Source organism: Tenebrio molitor, chromosome 2 (assembly GCF_963966145.1).
Source record: "Tenebrio molitor chromosome 2, icTenMoli1.1, whole genome shotgun sequence".
Lineage (NCBI taxonomy): Eukaryota > Metazoa > Arthropoda > Insecta > Coleoptera > Tenebrionidae > Tenebrio > Tenebrio molitor.
In genome coordinates, this window is record NC_091047.1 from 16,600,551 (window position 1) to 16,623,017 (window position 22,467).

Sequence of the window (22,467 nt, forward strand, 5' to 3'; positions counted from 1 at the left end):
TGCAATACAAGATCGTGTTATAAATACAAGAAATTATAAAAAACACATATGCGGATTACAATCGATCATTGATAAATGTAGGATTTGCGGAACTGAAGGGGAAACCATTGAACACATCATTTCTTCTTGCACCGTTTTGGCTCAAAGCGAATATAAAAAACGTCATGATATATTCGCAAAAATTATACACATGAATTTAGCAGTTAAATTCAACTTATTAAAGGATACACAACCACATTATATTTATAAACCCGAAAGTTGTTTGGAAAATGACAATTACAAATTATATTTTGATCGTACAGTTTTAACCGACATTCATATTCAGCATAACAGACCAGACATTATTATTTTACATAAACAACAAAAGCAAGCATATCTTTTAGATATAGCTGTTCCAAATTCACACAATATAACACAGACATATAATACAAAAATTAATAAATATTTAGAACTCTCCGTTGCTATGAGAAATCTTTGGTGTTTAGAAAAAAATTCGATTTTATCATTTATAATTTCAGCAACAGGAATAGTACCGCAATCTCTTTTTAAAAATTTAAAAATTTTGGACTTAGACAACAAATTGGTGGTTGAAATTCAAAAAGGTATATTATTATACTCATGTCATATCGTGAGGAAATTCCTTAACATTGACACAGAACATAAAACACAAAAAAGTCAAAATGTGGAGGCGAGACGCCGGTAATTATGTTGATAAGCACTGCACTATTACTTGATAGTATTATCCGTAATAGTGTATGTACTCCGGCAAAATTGCCGTGCCGCCGGGTGGAGGTGGGATACGATAAAGGAAAATCATTCTTATTGGTTTATAACTTAATGAATGATATAATCGTACTGAGAAAAGTACAGAAAGAGAGAAACATTATAAATCTTGGTATTAATGTCTACATTTAAAATTTAGCTGTAAATAAGCCAAAATAAGCAACACAAATATTGCGATTTACAATATCTAAGTAGACCGCAAACTTTTTAACGGGAAATTGATTTATGTGTCCAAAATTAAGAAACTGAATTCTGAAACATGCTAATCTGATAGGACTTGTTATAATAAATTAAAAAAAATCAATTTCAGAGCAACATTCTTGCAACTGGCGACAAATCATTTTTCACAAGGTTTTAATCTGATACTGAATAAACTAGTTTAATAGAAATTTTATTAAAATTACAAGATGATAGGTACCGTTTGAAAAATTATTTAAATCGATTTTTCCAAGAGCTTGACCCAAATTGAAAATCGGACTTCTTAAAATTCTTCAACCGACCAAATTTGACTTCGCTAATAATTTTCTAAAATAAAAAAGACTTCTTGTGGACAGCATTGAATACGGAAGCAGATCTCATAATTGACGGCAAGTTCAAGTTCACAAACGACATTTAAAAATAGAAAATAAATACAGATGGTTAGAAATGGTTGGCAACTTTGAGACCCCGTGGAACGATATTACTCGCTTGATTTGTCCGAAAATCGCACATTGCCCACCACTCGCACCTGATTCTATCGAAAATGAATGAAAGTGTCCCGCTTCCCGTGCTTCTTGAACACACCTCATGCTGGCCAGTCTTGCATTCTCTTCGGTAGCGGCGGCTGCACAGCTTCTAATGATACTTCCGGAGTAAACGTGCGAAAGACAACACGATCGGTCCCGCGCGATGTGTTATTCCGGATAGACCTGTTGCGTCTTACGAAATTTCGATGCTGTGAAAGTGAAATTATTTTCCGAAATTTTGGAAAACTGCTCGTACATTGGCCTGGAGTAGACGTAAGTGCCCCAATAACAGCAATAATAATGGATATATGTGTTCAAATTTATCATATTATCTTGTTATACCTGTAATTAGTTTTGCTAATTTACATTTTTGAAAAATATCATTACTTTGGATTTATTCTATGTATTTTGGTGACTATATCATATTTGCATAACAATTGTAGCTTCATTCATTTTGTTCATAAAGCTAAATCTACAGATTATTAGATACTTCAGTTTTGTCTTATAATATTATTCTTTGAATTAAATTAAATTAAGTCACATAAAGCGTTTTGTTTTACCGTCATAACTAAAAGAAAATTCCGTAATAAACTGTTGATCAATGAAATTATTTAATTATTGGATAATTTTCATTTTTAGTTTTAATTTCTTCTGTGACCGTTTTTTTTTTTGTCGCAGAAGAAATTTGTCTGTCTTTCCCACAACCTTATTTTTTCTGTTATTCTTTTATACCACTTTAAATCTTCTTTATCATTGTTTCAATCTTTATTGTCCTAATCAAAATGTGAAAATAAATTCGTAAAACTTTAACGATATAGGGACATGATAAGAACCATAAACGTAAGCGTAGATGCATAAATTTACATAAGAGTTGAACGTAAAATGTGTACGTATATTTGGCGTAATATAAGCTCGTATAGTTATCGTAACGTAATGTAGGTAATCGGACACAAAATTTAAAATATTATTTTTTTACTATAAAAGAAATAAGAAATCTTTGTTTCCATAATAGGAAAGTTTTCTGGTTGCGTTATTGCTCTTTGAGAAATGTCCATTACCATTATTAATGATAAATCTGTAGTAGAACACTTGTGCTTGTAAGTTCGCTCGATTATTATTTATTAAATACTACAAGGTCGTCTAATTAACACCGTTAATTATGTCTGACTGACACATCTGAAGCATCATCCTACTTCGAGTGGCAACACAATATAAAAAGAGTAACATGATTCACTTTCGAACTTGATCGAATATTGTCAATACATGCAATACAGGAAATACATGTAACTTCCTGGGAAAACTGCATTTGCACAAAATCATATCGAACGATACTTTCGCAGGTTTCACACAGCTGAGTAAAAACATGTACATACCTACCTAGACAATTTATGCGGAAACTCTCGTGACGATTCCACAAATTCAAAAGAGCAATAGAAATTGAAATGAAAGAAGCAGAAACCACGAAAAGTCTAATAAACCTCAAGTTTTTATGATGCGGAGTAATGAATCTGGCTGAAAAAGACCGTTAAAAACCCAATCTGGATAAATTGCACGTTTTGGAAGCTAATAAAGCATTAAAAGGATCACCGGAGTTGATGAACCGTGATAGTGAATGAAATGGTCGGTGGTCCCCATTTTTGTCATTCCAAACGAATTCCGTAGATCATTGAGAGAATCGAGAGAAATCAAGTCCAAGATCGCTCCGCTCATTCACCAAAAACAAATTACTTTCTAGGTTTACATTACGTGAAATGAAAATTGTTTAAATTGTTGAAACATATAATACAATATATAATATATAATGACAGGTAGACCTAAAATAATGAAGAATATTACGAAATTTTTATCAAAAAAAAAGTCTTACAGACATAGCGACTCCAAATAATATAGGTACATACTCAAAAGCATAAAAAATCACAAACAATTACTTGAACAAAAAATTTCGATTGTGATAAGATAATCAAAAATGTTTTTTACAATTGGAAATATAGGGGGAAATACATATGATTTATTAAATCAACATTTTGGAAAAAGAGACCGCGTTACGAACCCTAACAACTTACAATTTTTGTTTTAAAAAATTACCTGTCTGTCCTATCTTTCTGTGTGTATAGAAGACACTGATTTTATATTACGAAAAATCAATTAAAGCTTGGAACACTAGAACAATAAATTAAAAAAAAGATTTCCATATTATCCGAGAAAATACTGATTCGAACAAAAAAATTGTTTTTTCCAATTTGGTAATATTTTCTTTTCCTTGTAGGCATTTGGTTCTTTTCATTTCAACGATAATTCGTTAAATTCCATTTTACATTTTTGTGACCTTCGACCCTTATTGAAAATATCGGGTGTTTATTTAACTTTCCGGTCAAAGTTGGCGTTGAAGAGTCAATTGTGAACGCACCACTTGTGTAAAAACACAAACAACGCAAAAACTGAGGTTCGATTTAAACAAACAAACAAACAGTTCACAATCAACTCTTCAATGCCAACTTTGACCGGAAATTCAACACCCGATAGATCGTCTGTTCTATAGCAATTTTTTAACATCATACCTAATGCCGAGCTTTTTATGATAAAGCTGTCGAGTACCATTTATATATATATATATACATACTCCTAAATCATAAGCAAATACTTTCATACTTTAGAATCCTATTCGTTCCAAATTGAGCTAGTCTCGTTAACTTCAGTGTAAGAATTTAGTATATTAAAGAACGAGTTTTATAAGGGTTGATTTGGCGCACGAGTCCCAAGTGTAGAAAACGAGCCGCAGGGGAGTTTTCTATGGGACGAGTGCGCCAATGCCCTTATAAAACGAGTTTTTGTGTTATTTTTTAGAATTTGCACCCTTGTTTTAATTTTTATATAAAAAAATTAAATTTTCAAATTCTAGGGAATTTTGTATTAATTGGTCATTCAAGGTAACGGATGCAACTACATCTGCAACAGATGTTAAAAAATAGAGTTTGAACATTAATATTGGAAGTTTTTTGGTGTAAATGACAATAATACACTAAAATATTGATAAAAATGTTCTTAGAGATCTATTAAACCACGAGTGCTTTAATAGATAGCCATAAACGACTCCAAATTGAATACAATAATAGACCTATTAGAGACGCAAATTCTAAAATAGTGGTTTTTGTGGTGACAATACTTTGTATAACAATTTTTTAAATTTTTACTTTCTTTTGGTCAAAAATTCACTTTAGTTTTATTGCATTTATCATTAGGCAGACCATAACAACATTTACTATCTCTCTAAAACATTAAGTTGAATATTTACAAAATTCCACATGAGGATTAATAGAAAGTTATCTCAATTGCACAAAAAATCCAACACAAAAACAAAACGAAAATAAAAATTGTATAATGTAGTTAATTGAAGATTGATGTTGAAATGTTGAAATCTTGTACAACATTTTAAGAATGAGTATGAACATCTATTACTTTTGTGAAGCGCAACCAATAAATTAATATCATGTTAGATTAGATCAATCGTGGAATTATGACATGCAACAAGTTCAATAAAAGAACACAATAATAAACTTCTGTATAAGTTAGAGATAGTTAATAGTTTTCTTCTACGAGCAGGTTCTAACTATAAAATTCCGAACTTGTATAACACCAACCCACCCATCGATAAATAAATACATAACACCATAAATTTCTATACTTTTAAAATGATAATTACATATATTTATATAGATGGGATATTGAATTAGAGATTGACAATCTAATGAAGACCAAATTACTCAATTATACAAGTGCATAACTTACTTGACATTTCAAGATTAACAAGTGAAGCTTACGGTAAGAAAATTAGAATTGTCTGCTCTATTCAGCTGTCTGACAAAATTAAATTTGTTAATAACACACCCAAATTTCGCATGCTAGTGCATCGGCTAAGTTCATTGGTCCCAGTGTAATACGTAATTGATTTGTCTATACATATACATTGTAAATATTGTTAATGTTTGCTAAAAGTAATAGTATTGATGTCAAAGAAATGCCTGGAAGAAAATTAAGGCTAAGAGTGGCCCTAGAATGGATCCTTGGGCGACGCCAGACGCTTCCAAATAACACAGGTGGTATTTAACTAATAAGCAAATTTGCTTCAATTGATATAAACAAACCAACTGTTTCATCAGCAACTTATTTGAGATGAGGTATAAAAATATATCGATCACCTCATGTCTTCATGAATCAAAATAAAAATAAGAGTTTTACTAATATTGATAAAATTGAATTGTGTACAATTTTACGAATATTGTGTAGAAGTTAAACTCATCTGATATCGCTGCAAGGGAACTTCCGCCAAATTCATCGGAGGGACTGCTCGATTTTTAAACTTATGACATCTGGTCGCCACCTTCTCACCGAACCGATCATTACCATTTCCATTGTATCAAGGATTCAGAGGTGACGGTACGTGCGTAATTAGCTTGCGTGATCGGTAACACAATGTGTTTCCTTGAGCGACCTCTCAATTACCACGGCATGCGCCTCTTCGTCGTTCAGGTGCTCGCTGATTTATTAACTCAATACTCCAAAGCTGTGCAACCATAACTCGGGTCAACAGTCAACGAAGACACTTGACTCCTCGAGTGGCCACGTCTCTTCGAAAAATTGTCAAACACTAGATGCCGTAATTACACATCTTCCTTTTAGTGGCACTCGAGTGTAGATGGATTATGGGGGTCTTAAAAACGATCCAGTAATTGGCCCCAGTTGGTAATGCGAAAAATTTCGCCAATTACAGATGTGACGGCTTAATCAGACGCGGACGAAAAAATTAATTATGATCATTTAGAAGCGTTAATGCCAAAAGTGGTCGCGGATAATCGCCAAAGAAGAATTCAGATAACATCTGTTGGAGTGTTCGAGGCGTTTAAAACAATTAATTTGGTGCGAGTAACTTTTTCCGTTATTTTGGTACGCACATATGGGCAAACAATAATCAGAGACTGGTTCTTGCAAATTCGTTGGTTTCCAAATGACGAAATTTTATAACATATTTTAACCATCAGTACCATCACTAATTGCTGTTAGAATATCTGACACGCCTACATTAATAGTGAAAAAATCAAATGTTTTTATTTCATTCTAGTTATTGGAAATTTTATTCTGCAATTCTGTAATTAAAACTAAATTTAAAAAAAATGCAATAACTAAATGTTGTGTATTTCAGATAAAAGTTTTCAATTTTTGTTTCTTCATATATGATTCTATTATTAGTATGCAGTATTATTACTGCATCGTACTTCTAGACGATTTTTACATGTCTACGTTTATTACATGTCGTTAAGGAATCTATGGTCAAATTTTCTAAAAATTATTTTTTTAAATCTCAAATTATAACATAGCAAGTTTATTTGAAAATTTTTAGAATCAGTGACCACCACAACTATATTTAAATATTTTACAAAGGCCCGGTTGTATAAAGCTTAGTTAACATCGTGTCAGCTAACAACGTGTCAAGTCGGAAATCCGCCCATTTGATTGGCTGATTCAAATCCATTGTTAAATAATATCCCCCAATCAGATCGCTTGACATTATGTTCACTTTAACAACGAACTTGACATCGCTTTATACAATTGGGCCAAAAAAGGTTTTCAAAGGGCTCGATCACGGTAAAATTACATTAGTTACTTTTCTTTGCGTTCGATTGTGTTGCCCACAACATATTATTATTCAAATTAGACGCATGTGGTATTCGAGGAATTGTGTATAACTGCATACATTGTTATTGCACAGAGTTCTTCCTCAGGGAGTATTCTTGGATCTGTCTATTTTCCTGTAAGTATACGATTCAGGCGTTCTGGCTGAAGACGCCTCATACTTCTTGAACTAAATAGAAAACCACGATCAATGCAATCTGTGGAACACTCACTTCACCAGTGAAATATTTGTATTCTTTGTAATCAATTGTAGAAAACGTAAAAGTAGCAGCCCTGACTGTAAAATATTTATTTTAAAAATAACGAATATTACCACAACGTACATAAAAACTTACATTTTGTAGTGATTTGTCTTGAGAAATTAAACTTTTCATTTAGAGTTAACACAATTTCAAGAACACTTAAAAAAATCTTGCGGAAGCAATTCATTGATTTCCTCTTCTACAAGACGGCACCTTTTCCATTGAATAAAACAAAATATCTTCATGACTTCACAACAAACTCGATATAATAGATTTTTCACGACGTATTTCCCAGTAAAAAAATCTCATGTTCGTGTTCATTCAAGAAATCGAAAGGTTATGAATGGCGTCAAATGGCTGAAATATCGTGAAACCAGTGAGAAGAACGACGCTCAGAAATTCCTCGTTTAATTTGACGGTAGTTGCAATAAAGATGATTTATTAACTCTTTACGGCTAACATCCGCAGAACGTACAGAAACCTCTCCAGAGTTTACAATTTTCCAAGCGATTCAACGTTGTCCCCTTTGCGTCTTCGATCGCTCTTCTCTTTCCTCTCGTACGCACTTCTGCAAGAAATCACCGCATGTGTTCTTGTGTGAAATTAAAGCACCAGCGGAATCGCCATCATCACATTATGGTCTCACTCGCCGTTTGCCATCTGTTGTCTCCATACTGTACGAAGTCACTCACCCTTGTCCTCGTCCTTGTCCTTTCTGCAAAAAGCGACGCACACTTAATTGCCATCGTCGAAGATTAATTTATAACGACTTTATGGATATTTTAATGTACAAACCGATCAATTATCCACAAGAAACGAGCAAATGATCCCGTTTAATGGCTATCGCGCTACTATTTTCTCACAATGTGGCTTGTCGGAGGCCGAATGCCGCCTATAAATCCCCATAATTCCAATATAATTTGATAGAAAGGCGCGCTGACAAGTTAATGGGGTATTCTGATGGAGGAATCTCGAATCATCGAGAAACGTAAGGCGGAATCGAAGGGTAAAGACGAGATGCGAGTATCACGGCCCAAGGATGATAAAGGGGTAATTGGAATTAAGGATCCATCAAGAAAGTTTTTTTCCATAAAATTTAGCCGCACAATATATTACATGTAGGGCTGGTTTATTCACCTTCAAGTAACTTTATTTGAACGGTAATTAATTACCATGGATCAACCAATAGCAGATTCTAAATCATAGCAACTACTGGCCAGATAAATTTACTTGAAGGTGAATAAACCGGTCTTAAATTAAAGAGTCCCAGTTTTCTACAATTTGCAATAACTTGTGGTCAATTTTACAATTTTTTACTTGTGGTTGGTACATTTATTGTGAGTTGAAATATGGAAGCAAAATTTACGTTGGATAAAAATATTACTATAATCGCGTCAAAAATAAATTACTCCCTAGGATTTAAGGATATTCGTTACTAGGTTGCCATAAATTTGGTAAGGTTGGGGGCTAGGTGGTTTCTGGTGACAAACAAAAGATATCATAACCGTGTCAAAAATGTAAGGCAGGGAATTCCTTGTAAGAGTTGTAAATGGCTAATTTCTCGCTGGGTGATAGACGTTTTTTCGTTTCACAATCAATTTTGGTTTCTGGCGGCACATTTAGTTGGACTTAATCTCTCAATTCATAGTAACCAACCTTAGACATTCAAAATTACTTTTGAAAATTCTAGTTACACACTAAAAGTTCGAATTCTAGGGAGTAATTTATTCTTGACACGATTGTATGGAGCGATCAAATTAATTTATAATTGAGCCATCCATGGATTTGAATCCTGATATGTCGAGATCTAACCTGTGTTTCAAGCTGTGTTTATTGTAGCGTGGAGTTCAAGTACCGACATACGATTTCGGATTCATGGATAACTCGATTACAAATTAATTTGATCGCTCTTTACTATCTAGTTTGTAAGAATCGTATTCGTTATACCTATGTCGTTAAAATTGTGATATCCAAATTTTTCATTCTCTTTAAATGTTGGTGCTTGTCAGAATCAAATTGTTTTGTATTGCTTGTTTAACAGTTTCTTCTCGAATATTAAATTTTCTCGTTTGAGGTTATGATGAACTGTAACTTGTCAGGAGACCCGGTTTACACAACTCAGTCGTTTCACCTTGTATGTAAAAAAGTAAATAATTTTATGTCTTCCGTACTACTTATCGGTATGGGATTTCCCTTTTTTTTCGATTTAATTTGGATTACTATCGAATAAAAATGATCTTATTGTAACGCAATGGGTAGTAAACTTGAAAAATTGAGTCAAGATTGTCAAGACTGTAGAGCAAATATTCCTTCTCTCGATGCTTCTAAAATCTTCTTGCGATTCGTAACGGCGATATTTGTCAGAATCAACTCGAAGCCGTGTCTGTTTAACAGTTTCTTCTCATCTTCTCAAATATTAAATTTTCTTGTTTGAAGTTTAAGAGAACTGTCACTTGTCAAGAAGCCTAGTTTACATAGCTCAGTCCTAATCATCTTGCGATAGACGACTGTATGTCGCGAATAGGTGATCTACGGTGAGAAAACAGATTTTCGTGTGGGGTACGACATATCGGTACCATCTTCCGCCCAATTTTCTCCGCACCGCTAATGAATAGAAATGGTCTTAATTGCAGCACCATCGGACCGCTTTCCCATTTAGGCATTGTTTGCATCCACCGAGTCAGAATTTTTACTTTTACGTGCGACATGTTCACAGGAAAACTTATAACACTTTCGTTTGCATTGAATGCAATTTGAACAATGGTGGTTCGACGTAACATGGGTAAGATGTTAGTGGCCTCACGTTTGTTTGGCGCACGTTCCGGCATATGGCAAATACAGGAATGTTTGAGCAAGAGGAAAAAAATCCAATGTTCAATATTTCATGGTACTTTTAACGGTCCGCAATAACGAGATTTACGAGCGATGGCTTGATGGACGCGGCGACGCATGGGACAACGCCATATGTTGCACAAACGCAAAAAGAGTCGGTACCGTAACGTTCATTTTGGCGGGTGATGGTCGGGGCTTTGACGGCGCCGCCGTCATTCGCAAATATTTTTACACTGAAGATCCCCTCGAAATTTGGCACCGTCGATACCAAAAAACCAAGACAAATATTGATCTACAGTTTTACAAGATGTAAAACGCTGCTGTCGGGTCACGAAACATCAAAATCTCGACACGAGCGGTATTTGTCACGATTATCTTTCAACCAGTCAAGCGGGAAGATGCACAATTTAAACTGTTTGGTTAATTTGAAGTAAAATAAAACAGAAAGGCTTCTCTCTAAGTCGTTATCTTGGTATTTGCATGCAGATATCTCTTATCTCTCGACCATCGAGAAACTACAGTTGGTAAACAAATTCTACGGCTCTCCTCGCTTGTTGAGTGTTTTTAAATTATTAATAAATATTTTACTACTGTTTATGGACTCCATTATTTCTGGTTGAGAAAACAGCACATTTTTATAAACCGGGTTAGAAGATGATTTCCACACGCGCTTCGATTGCTTTCTCCCTAAACAGAGTGAAAAACAACAAATTCTCACCTCCACGCGGTCATAAAGTGCAAAAACGCGACGACACGAGAATGATAAAATATGACAGGTGGACACGAAAGTCTACACTTTTTTATTAATAACATAAAAATTAATAAAAGTACAGTTTGTAGAAGAAATTTATTAGCTGCTAATGTTAAAACGTCTTTTATGGTCACATTAGCAATTACTAATTTCTTTATTAGTGATAAATCACAGATCGAGGTGATGTATCAAAATATTAACGTTTCTTTCCTGTTTATGGACCCGAATGTGTTACACGGATTCGCTTAGAATTTAGATGGTTCATCACTCGTTTATAACCTTGTTAATTACATTTTTCTTTTGTGCAACGGCATAAAGGTACTATTTGGAAAGAAATTTCTTTTTTTAACGCAAGCTCATCAACTGTTGAGGAAATATCAAACGGTTGTCCATAAATTGACCGAATTAAAATAATTTCGTTATGTTCTGACTCGCAATTAATTATATAATTATTTTGGAAAATACAAATGAGGCGACCGTCTTCCGAGAGTTATGTAAGGAGAGTTTCTCATCAATGTGCCGCAACAATGCAATCCGAATAACTATCGAACACCATAAATTCGGATGGTTTGATGAAAGTCAACTGAATTTCTTCAGGATCACTGCTACTCCTCCAGTGTCGTGATGTCCTCCATCTGTCACCCAAATCCGAGACAATTTCCCACTTTTCTCGGTAAAATATGAGGCAATAACGCCTAACGGAACGCGTGGACATGACTTCATGTTTAAAAACTTAGGTACTTGTAGTTTAATTACCGCTACCACCGAACGGGCCGACGAGAACCTGTTGGAGAGCCGTGTCCAGTTGACGTTTAGTAGCTTTTAAAAAATCGTAAAGGACATTAATTTATCAGGGTCCACTAGTTGGTGATGTGAGATGTGTTTGTTTTTCAGATAAAATGGTCGTGAAGCCGGATCACTTATGGAGGTAGCGGGTTTGTTGTTGATGTTACTGCCATGGCTGGTGAACGCAGTAGTAGGAATGACGGATGGTAGTCTGCACGTCACCAGACAGAATAAGGGCGATGTCTTCCATCCAGAAGGTAAGATCATCTCTATAATTATCAACACTACGTATGCAAACATTTCAATTCCCGCCTTATCAAGATTCCTCCTCCGTTCACGCGCTTCTCGCATCCACGTAAACTGCTGTTGTCAAAAGCTTGTAAAGTTGTCCAAAGCATTTTGAAGGTGTCGGTTTTCATCTGGCACTGTTTCGAATTGTCTTCCATGAAATTTATCCCATTCATCGGTGATGTTTTTCCAGGAGCGAAGGACTGCAAGCCCGAAACCTGCGTGGGACTCAGCAGCGGCACCGCTGCCGCCCTCTCGACGGTCGACCCGTGCACCTGTCGCTGCCACCCTCACTTGCCAGCCTTCAGGGAGGACTTGCACATTTGCGTCGACGACATCCACGGTAAGTCGCGACCGTTGCGGATCCGCCTTTACGCTTTTACGACTCCTGCGAACGTATAACGAAGCGCAATTAGGATTCATTTAATTCAGTTATTTCTTTAGAGAAAATTCATTTATACAGAACGACCGTTGCTGACGCGGGAGAAGAATGCCAGGGACTAACGAGACAAATAATTGTTTAATGGGTGTATTTTATGGCGCGGACTTGGACAATCCCGTGGGGAATTCGAATGGTTTTATAATCATTCTTTTTTTTTCTGAGACGTGTCATTTATATAAAAGCTAGCCGCGCCTCGACTTCGACAGAATGATGGCTGAAATTTGCATGACGGTCATAAAACTGACAGGTCACGGTGTCAGAAGTTATAAGTCATCGTGAACAATTATTGAGCGTTAAAATCAAGTGCGTTTGCTACAATGTCGATAAAAGAAACTTGATGAAAGTGTCGAACTTTTGTTGAAGTTGTCACACCATGATGAGTGATGACACGGTTTTTTCTCCATTTATGATGTTCGACATGAAAAACGTCAGTAGTTTTCAGTTTGTAGTTTAAAAAAAGAAATACCATCACGAAGTACTGGCTCTCCCACTTCCATTTAAGTCGAGATAAATATTTCTTGATCGGGAGAGATTATGGAAAAATGGTGCAGAGTGCAAGAAGCCGCACCTCTAGATCACACATACTGTGCAGTAATGATGTTTGATATTTTCACTTACAAGTTATACCATCTTTTTTCAATTAAAAAATGCAACAAGAAGTAAAATTATTGCTAATTTGAAACCTTATTACAATGTACTCGAGTACGTAGTTTTTTTAAATGGCAGTAATAGGAGTTGAAGTTACTCAAACAACAAAGTAAGAGGGACAATTTTAATATTAATTGGGATGAGTGAAATTTTGAAATAACAGTCGCTAAAAATGTGAAAGTATTTTAAAAATATTTAAAAAATTGCATCATCAGTAGCTATTATAGGTCGATGGCTTCACAATTAGAAATAAGTTGTTTACAAATACTTTTTGCAACTTGGATGAAAATTTCAGATCAAAATACGGGCTTGTTTATAAACTCTTAATTTGTAGTTGTTTGTCAATATTAATAAATAATATAATTATATCGCTTTCTAAAACTAATTTGTTTTTAATAAACAAATTTGTAATAGGATGTTTATTGATCGTTAATCATTAATCAAGAATCGTCCAAATAAACTTTGAAGGAATGTAATTTAATTAGAAAATCTTATAAATGAACAAAATTCAACAATTGTGTGCGGAAAATGTGAAAGTATTTAAAAAAGTGATATAATCTGTTTATATTAATTTGATTTGTTTATAATTTGCTTTAAAAAATCCAAACATTTTTTTAACATGTAAAATGAAAAACATAACCTGTTTTTTTTTGTTTTATTGTTTTTACATAGAGTAAGATGTTCACAATTTTTATAAAATTTACAGGGTTATTATAAATGATTGTGATCCAAGTAGGCGTAGTGTAAAATTTATGGTTGCCGCTCCATATAAAAAACATCAAAATGGATATGAATAAGTGAGTAGGTACACACCGTTCACACACAGGAGTTAAATTGGGTGCAAAACAACTCAATATTTTTAGAAGTGGTTGAAAAACAATTCAATATTTTTGGATTCAATCGTTAATTTAAAAAAATAAATAAATAAAACCTTCATCACTGCACTTTTCATCTAAAAAATGACACTGACAGTGATAAAAATTGACAGTTCACATAACATGGGCATAGCATGCCTCCACTACAATCATTTACAATAACCCTGTACTTTAAAGTCTTAATTTGTTTATTCTTAATAAACGAATTTATGATCGGGTATTTTACTATGTATTAATAAAATCTTCTTAGAAAAGAAACATCATTAAAGAAATATTTTTTTTTTAATTAATAGATTTTTTTTGGTACATTTTCTTAAAATTTTGTCCTTAAGTTTTTTTTTAAGTTATGTAAGTATTTTTATTTTTTCAAAATTGAATTCAAATTTGTTCGCAAATTATTAAAAATAAACAATTTGTCGATTAGAAACAAGTGTTATTCCCTTGGAGTCATATCTGGGGAGTATGGCTGACGAAGCATAACTTCATATTAGTTTTTTTTTGTCAATTTAATTATACGGGAACTTAGAATGTAGAATGAAATTCTTCGTTAATCGGTTTTCTTTATAGAGATGCTAACGACGAGAGTAGTCTTCATTATTAAGTTTTTTCTTCATTAGATTAAAAAAAAATGTCTTTTTTTTATCGACCAAACTTCAGTTTCAAAACTTTTGTCGATTCTTTTAGTTGTCAAAAATAATCAGCCATTCTTGATATTACGCAAAACCGCATCCATCCATTTGTGACGGACAAAATCATTTGAAACAAAAGCACATGAATATGAGAGATATTTTCTATCTTCAGGAACAAATTTCATTTAGAGAATGAAGGAAAAGTGTCCAGTCGATAAATTATTTGCTTTAGGTACTTGGATTTTTCCAATGAAAATTGTCCGGAATTAGGACATAAATAAAAACAATACAACAATAAAAACTTTTTTTTTTATTCCATATTTCTTTTTCCATTAATCCAAATTCAATTTTGTTGGATTAAATTAATAGTTATTAAGGTAGTATTAAGGGTGTTATAAGGTTGATAACGCGTGAGGTCGGCAGAGTGAAACCCAAGGGCCTTTGGCCTGAGAGGAGCACGCCGACCGAGGGCGTATCATTATAACACCCGTGGTGCCTTCAACGCTTAATGTTCGACTAGTTTCATGTGTTTTTGGATTGCCAATTATTTTATTAATTTATACCAGTCAGAGGAAATTGTTTGCAAATACATTAAACCTGGTCGTAACTAAGTAACAAAGAACTTATAACGCCCTAAAGCCTGTTATTTGAAGATAACGCCCTAGGCCTAGGGTAGTAACGCATCAGAAAACTAGGTCATTATCGTTCGAGAACAACAAAGTCGTACATTAAAAATAAAATGTCGTAAAATTTAAATTTAAATTGATCAACAAGATAGGATGGTTGTTTACGCGGATAATTTGGAACAAATATTGTTTCAATCAAAAACTCCAAGACAAGGTATATTATAATTATAAAACACAAAACTCCGCCTGGTTTAAAAATGGTAAACGGTGTCGTTTATTATTTTGAAAATGATGAATCTAATGTATGTATGTACAGGGTTATTCTAAATGATTGTAGTCGAAGTAGGCGTGAAAACTGAATGTAAAATTTATGGTTGTCGCTCCACATAAAAAAATCATCAAAATGATGTGTTAAATTGGGTGCAAAGCAACTCAATATTTTTAAAATTGATTGTAGAACAACTCAATATTTCTGGATTCAATGGTTAATTTAACAAAAATAAATAAAATCCTCATCACCGCACTTTTCACCTAAAAAATGACAGTGACAGCGACACAACTGACAGTTCACATGAAAGCGGCAAAAACGTAATAACATGGTCATGACCCACTTCGACTACAATCATTTAGAATAACCCTGTACTATCCAATGAGAAACCTACGTTTATTGTTATAACCATGGATACATAAAATATTTCCAGAAAGAATTTTGACAACTCTAGGTGGAGAGAATAGTATTTCAAACCAAGGTAAGAAAGTGCTTTCTTGCAGACCGCAGGCAAAGATTATAAACCGAGCCGTAGCCGAGGTTTCTAAGTGCCTAAAGTCTGCAAGGGCACTTTCTTAACAAGGTTTGAATACTATTTTTTCCCTACCGGCACAACTTCGATGAAAAAAGTTAAAAAAAGATGGTTATATTCCTGATTAAAACGAAAATTTTGGGAATTGAATAGTAGGCTGGGTTATTTGTTTAATTAACTTGTCATCGCATTTGAAGATTTGACGTTTGTTCGAAAATTTGAAATAAACAGGGTAAAGTAATCTACCTACCTACCTTATCTGTTTATTTTCCCGATTATATGATTGATCTACCAACTTGCTTTATTGAATTGGCTTTCATTTATCAATAACTTATTGCACTTTTGACACTTTTGACATTTGTATTTTGGTACAGTTTTACCATAAACATTTCATGATTAACTTTCTTACCTTAGCGAGAAAGTTGAATTTTCTCACCTCAAATGAGGTATCCACAGCCTACATTTCTAACCGGTAGAGAAAAAAAATACCGAGCGATCATTTAAAAAATAAATCGAGTTTGCTTTGGAGCCTATGCTATAGCATGGGTTGTCATAGGTAACACGCCGACTCGATTTATTTTTTAATTGATCGCACCGTATTTTCGGTAGGTATTACAAAAATAGCAAAATTTTTATTCGAATTACTACATTTTTATAAATAAAAGTTCAGTCTGTTGAGGAGTTAAAATTCTATGGTATTGATATGTATTTTTAAAAGACTTCCCCTCATCTTCGACACGGGCGATTAATAACTTTGTCAGCAATGCATTCAAAATAATTTCGGATAGAATCTCTGCATTGGGATATTATAAGTGAAAATTCCTGCCCGCTTGTCAATAACGGTTCCCGATTGTTTATCATCCACAGTTGAAATACGTGGAGAAGCGGCGACGTCAATAGTTCCGCGAATCCTTTCAACCACAATCTCAATCGATCTAACAGCTTCTAAAAACGGCCATTCTAGCAGCGTTCTTAGATTTATCAAAGCCGATTACAGCCTCCTGTCACGCACTCGCAGGATTCCCGCGAAAAAACACGCTTCACCGGTCGTTTACCACCATTGTCCTCCGCATCCCTTATCGAAACGACGAAAGTGACTTTCACCAAATCCGATTCAGCCAACGCCGCGTTCTCATCGCTTCCGGTTCTGCCGCGCGAGAAACGAATTCGCAACAAATGGCGTCACCGAAGCCGCTCGGGATTGATGATTGCCTCGCAAAAATTTGTTTCAATTATGTACGCTCACGACTGGTATTATATTCAAATGTGGACTCCTGAGAATGGGTATTTCGTCCGGGGAAAAGTACAGTAGGGTGAATAGCCTAGAGAATGAACACTGACCAGTAAATGAACGAAAGTCTGGTTTTTCGTTGAAAATAAGAAATCAGTAGCTTTTAAATAGTTCGCGCATGCTTTTGGCAAAAGTTACACGTGCGCAGTATTTTGTTCATTCATTAGATTAATTTTAACATCCAACTGTGCTTTGTGGATATTCGTCAGAAGTGGTGTGGGTAAGCAGGCGAGAGGCTGGGAGCCATTTTGTTTAAGGTAAGTTAGATATACTTATCTAGAAAACCATATTTTAAAACCAAATTTGAAGAAAATAATGAAACCTAGAGTAAGTAAAGTAAAGTAAATTGAACAAATTAACAATTTGTGCAGAAACAGGTTGATTTTTCATGTAAATTTGCAATATTAAGCCACGTTCAATAACTGGTTCCAAAGAATGGGTGATATCTAGTAAATGAACGCCCTGTTCATTCACTGGGTTTTTGCGTTTTTTATGAAATCAAGCGAAAATTTGCCTTATTAATTTCTGCTTATAGGGTTATCTTTTAATAAAATTATTTTCAACGTCAATTGTAGTCAGCCAGTTAATGAACGCCGCTTAAATTTAGTTCAGTCACTGAACAAGATGTGTTCATTAACTGGAATTTTATATTTGGACCTAATAGTTTTTAATAAAATTAATTGATATTAATGAAAGTATTTATTTGCATCTTATTTCAGATGAGTGAAGAGAAGTCTGTTCGAAAACTACCTCAGAAAGCTGCCAAAAAATACTGTCGATTCCGGTATGGAGAGGATGTACTTGCTAAAGCCATCCAAGATGTAAAAGACGGCATTGAATCTTTGAATTCGGCTTCAAAAAAATATAACATTCCCAAGTCAACACTTCATAATAAAATTAACGCGAAAACTCCTAACATTAGGAAAATGGGTCCTAAGCCAGTATTAGACGAATTCGAAGAAAGCCGTTTGGAACAGTGGATACTTGCCAAAGCCAAATTGGGATTTCCGATGCATCCATCCGAAGTAAAAGACGCTGTACAGAAGATTTTGACAGAAACTAATAGGCCAAATCCTTTTAAAAACAATAGGCCTGGAGAAAAATGGCTTAAATTATTTTTGCAAAGGCATCCAAACATTGTCAAACGTAATACTGAAATTATTTCCAAGTCGCGTGCTGCGGTAACTGAAACTGCTATCAGAAAATGGTTTCAGGACTTGAAACAATACTTGTTGGAACACGATCTTCTAGACATGATGGAGTACCCCTGTCGGATATATAACGCAGACGAAACTGGAGTAAGGACTTGCGTAAAATCAGGGCTGGTGTTGGGACCGATCTCCAAAAATTTCAAAAATTTTTATGAGATCTCATCTGGAAACGAAAAAGAATCCATTACTGTGTTGTGCACTTACAGCGCTTCCGGAGTTGCAGCTCCACCCATGGTGCTTTTTCCGTACAAAAGGATTCCCAAGGAGCTGGCTTTGTCAGTTCCAGGTACCTGGGGGACTGGACGCTCAGACAGTGGCTGGATGACCGCCGCAACTTTTTTTGAATATGTTGCCAACGTATTTTACAACTGGCTTGTCGAAAAACAAATTACATTTCCGGTAATTTTATTTATTGACGGACACAAAAGCCACTACAGTATCGAATTGTATGAATTTTGTGTGAAGAAAAAAATTATTTTATATTGTCTCTATCCGAATTCCACACACATCCTTCAACCATGTGATGTTACGATATTTAGACCCTTAAAAGTTGAGTGGAAGAAAGTTTGCCAAGCCCACAAACAAAAAACTAGCGCATCTATAACGCGCTACAACTTCTGCCCTCTGTTTAAAGAAGCTTTTGAAAAAGCATCGCAGCCCAATACCATAATAAAAGGTTTTGAAATCTGCGGTCTTTATCCATTAAATCCGGACAATGTAGATTTTTCGAAATGCATATCCACTAGAAGGAATGAACTATTTCCAAAACCCAAAGTAGGTGACAATGAACTGACGTTTCAAGACTGTAAGTCGTGTTTAAAAGTAATGAATCACTTCCTTGGTACTGCAAAACTTGCTGAATACGAGGATCTAGAAAATAACGCCAGAAGCGAAGATACTACTTACGCACTTTGGAAGTTCTGTGCAGATTTTAAGAATAAATCTGACAGTAATAGTTCTACAGCAAACGAATCGGAATTTAATTTTGACAATGGCGGGATTGCTCAACAGGAGCCTACGTACGAAGACTTCACAGAAACATTCTTGAATGATTTGCCGTTTGAAATCGATGGCGTTTTATACCCGGCATTTGACAATAATGACGATTACGCAACTGGCAAGAAAAAATTAGAAGAGCTAGATGATGCAAACCAAATCACTTTTTCAAACTGTGATTCGAAAAATAGTGACAATCTATTCAACAGATTTGAACCTGTTGACAGTATAAATGGAACTACTGACTTTCTAAACTGTGATACGAAAAATAGTGATGATCTAATCAAACCTGTTGACAGTATAAATGGAACTACTGAAATAAAAGAATTTGGTGATAAAAATGAAACAACTGAATTCACGAATTTATCTTCAGAAGAATATACAGTAATGATTAAAGTTATCATGGAAATTATTCTAGACAGAGTTTTTGAGACTGTTGAAAAGAAGAAACCGTCTCACTCAACTGTGATTTATACACAAGATACCTCACACGGGGGAATCGAAAATATTAAAAGTGATAAGAAGATACAAGTTCTTTCAAACATTATTGTTAGAGAAAAGACTGATATTGAAGTTTGGGAAAAACATTTACATTGGCCCCATCAAAACGAAAAAGTTTGTAAACGCAAAAATGCTAAAAAAATGCCTTTCGCAATTACATCGTTAAAATGGTTAGAATATTACGAGCAACAAGACAAAGCAAAACAAGAGAAAGAAGAAGCAGCAAGACTCAGAAAACTTAAAAAAGAACAGAAGGCAAGTACTTCCCAAGCTGAAAAAAATATAATAATCAAAAGAAAGCGAGAGAGAAAAGACAAAAATAAAACAGTAGGAACAAAAAAAATCAAAAAGGAAAAACATTTTCAAGCAAAAGAATTGAAAAAGACTTCAAGTAAAGGAGAGAGAAGAGAAGACGAGAGTAGTTCCAGCGGATCCGACGATCTGACGGAAGTAGAAGAGAACCAAAGAAACAGTACCAAAAACAAATCAAAACATGAGAAGGAAGAAGCAGCAAGAGTCAGAACACTTAAAAAAGAGCAGAAGGCAAGTTCTTCCCAAGCTAAGAAAAGTATAATAATCAAAAGAAAGCGAGAGAGAAAAGACAAAGATAAAACAGTAGGAACAAAAAAAATCAAAAAGGAAAAACATTTTCAAGCAAAAGAATTGAAAAAGACTTCAAGTAAAGGAGAAAGAAGAGAAGACGAAAGTAGTTCCAGCGGGTCCGATGATCTGACGGAAGTAGAAGAGGAACAAAGAAACAGTACCAAAAACAAATCGGAAAATTTGACCGACAAAAATTTAGAGACAAAACAAATTCTGAAAATAGGAGACTACGTTGTTGTGAAATATGATGATAAGTTTTATCCAGGATTGATTAAGGCAACTGATCGAGAAGAATACGAAGTTAGCGTAATGAAACACAGCTCTAACGGAAAATGGAAGTGGCCAAAATTAACAGACCAAATTTGGTATAAAAAACATCAAATTATCAAAAAAATTAAGCAACCGAAACCTCTAACCTCTGGGGGTTTTTATAACGTCCAGATGTAGATCTACCTGTTTTAATTCTATTTTTGTACTAATTTTTATATAAAATACAAATTCATTAAACATGTTGTTCATTTACTGGCTTTTTTTCGTTCATTTACCAGATTTTATTGTTCATTCACTAGATTTTGGGACATTTTAAAAACATTATTTTTTATGAAACAGTTATAACACAATAATAATAATTTTTTTGTGCTTGATCATATTTTAAATATTTAAGAATTCCAACAAAAAATTTTAATATCACATAATGTCACAACCAAAAGTAAATGTTGCCGTCGAAAGTTAGAGTAATCCTTAATTGTTCATTTACTGGGCGATTCACCCTACTACCGACCGTTGCTTTAATAACAGCGACGTATGGATTTCATATCGGTTTTTATTGGTACGCCCGGTACGACCATAAAGACACGGTTTATGGTGATGAGGAGCTCGTGCTGCTTATTCATGCAGGACTCCATCGATAATCGACAATAATTAGTACTGCTGCCTAAGTTCTTAAGTACAAACTGTGGGTTGCTTCGCGCTTAGCCTATCGCAAAACATAAAATGCATTTTGCATGGTGCTGACAATGATAATAACAATAGATGAATAGATGTCCCGGTGTTGAACACTACTCTAGATCTGTGGTAGCACACTCTACAGGTGAAATTTCAGCACCACAAGACAAGAGACAACTCAAATCGTGTTGGAGCAATTCGGGTTGACATTTGCGGTAAACAGAGAAAGAAGATCGCTGCCGTTTAACGGACTTGTGCATAATGAAATTATCAGTATTTTTATTAGGCAGGTTGTCACAACGATGGCAGAGCTCTAATGAAGCATGACTAATCGCATCGAACAGATGGGCAAGTCGCAGGTTTACGATTCCCGTAAGTCGAGCGTTTGCTCGCCTCTGCAAACACCATCGGGATTGCTTCCGAATGGCGTGGCCATTTTTCATGTCCGTGTCTTTTTGTGGGTTCGGTAGTCGCTGCTGTACACGACGAGGAAGTTATAATACGTCGTGACAAGATTTTTCAACTCCGTCAGTTGAGACATCTTCAACGAAATCAGCTTCTCGCGGTTGAGGTTCAAATAGTGGGTGACTAATCGAACTCCATATGCAGAGAACACCGAGAAATTGTTGACCGATTAATAAGTGCCACGAACATTAAACATGAAGAAAATTATATAAAAAATAGAGATGTTCCATTATCTTGGAGGTTGGTTGTTATACTTCCAGATCTTCCTAATTATAATACCTATTATTCTGTAGAAATATAAAGGGATGCAAAAGAAATTAAATATGTAATTTAATAGACA

General features: G+C 34.6%; 2 protein-coding genes across 3 annotated transcripts in view; both read left to right on the top strand.

Annotated features, from left to right (window-relative positions):
- The first annotated feature begins 1,584 nt into the window (after positions 1–1,584).
- sha (shavenoid) overlaps positions 1,585–22,467 on the top strand; it is a 39,106-nt gene continuing 18,223 nt past the window's right edge. Inside the window, exons 1-3 of one of the 2 annotated variants that reach the window (XM_069040357.1) lie at positions 1,585–1,781; positions 11,916–12,064; positions 12,289–12,438. In XM_069040357.1, coding sequence (XP_068896458.1) covers positions 11,944–12,064; positions 12,289–12,438 — 271 coding nt within the window. In that variant the 5' untranslated portion in view covers positions 1,585–1,781; positions 11,916–11,943. Of the gene's footprint in view, positions 1,782–11,915; positions 12,065–12,288; positions 12,439–22,467 lie in introns of those variants that run through there. The other variant, XM_069040358.1, reaches the window with a different exon arrangement.
- On the top strand, positions 17,620–21,452 carry LOC138125086 (uncharacterized). The gene is made up of 2 exons (XM_069040359.1): positions 17,620–17,663; positions 18,126–21,452. Exon 2 carries the CDS (start codon positions 18,126–18,128, stop codon positions 21,162–21,164), a length of 3,039 nt encoding a protein of 1,012 aa, XP_068896460.1. The 5' UTR covers positions 17,620–17,663; the 3' UTR covers positions 21,165–21,452.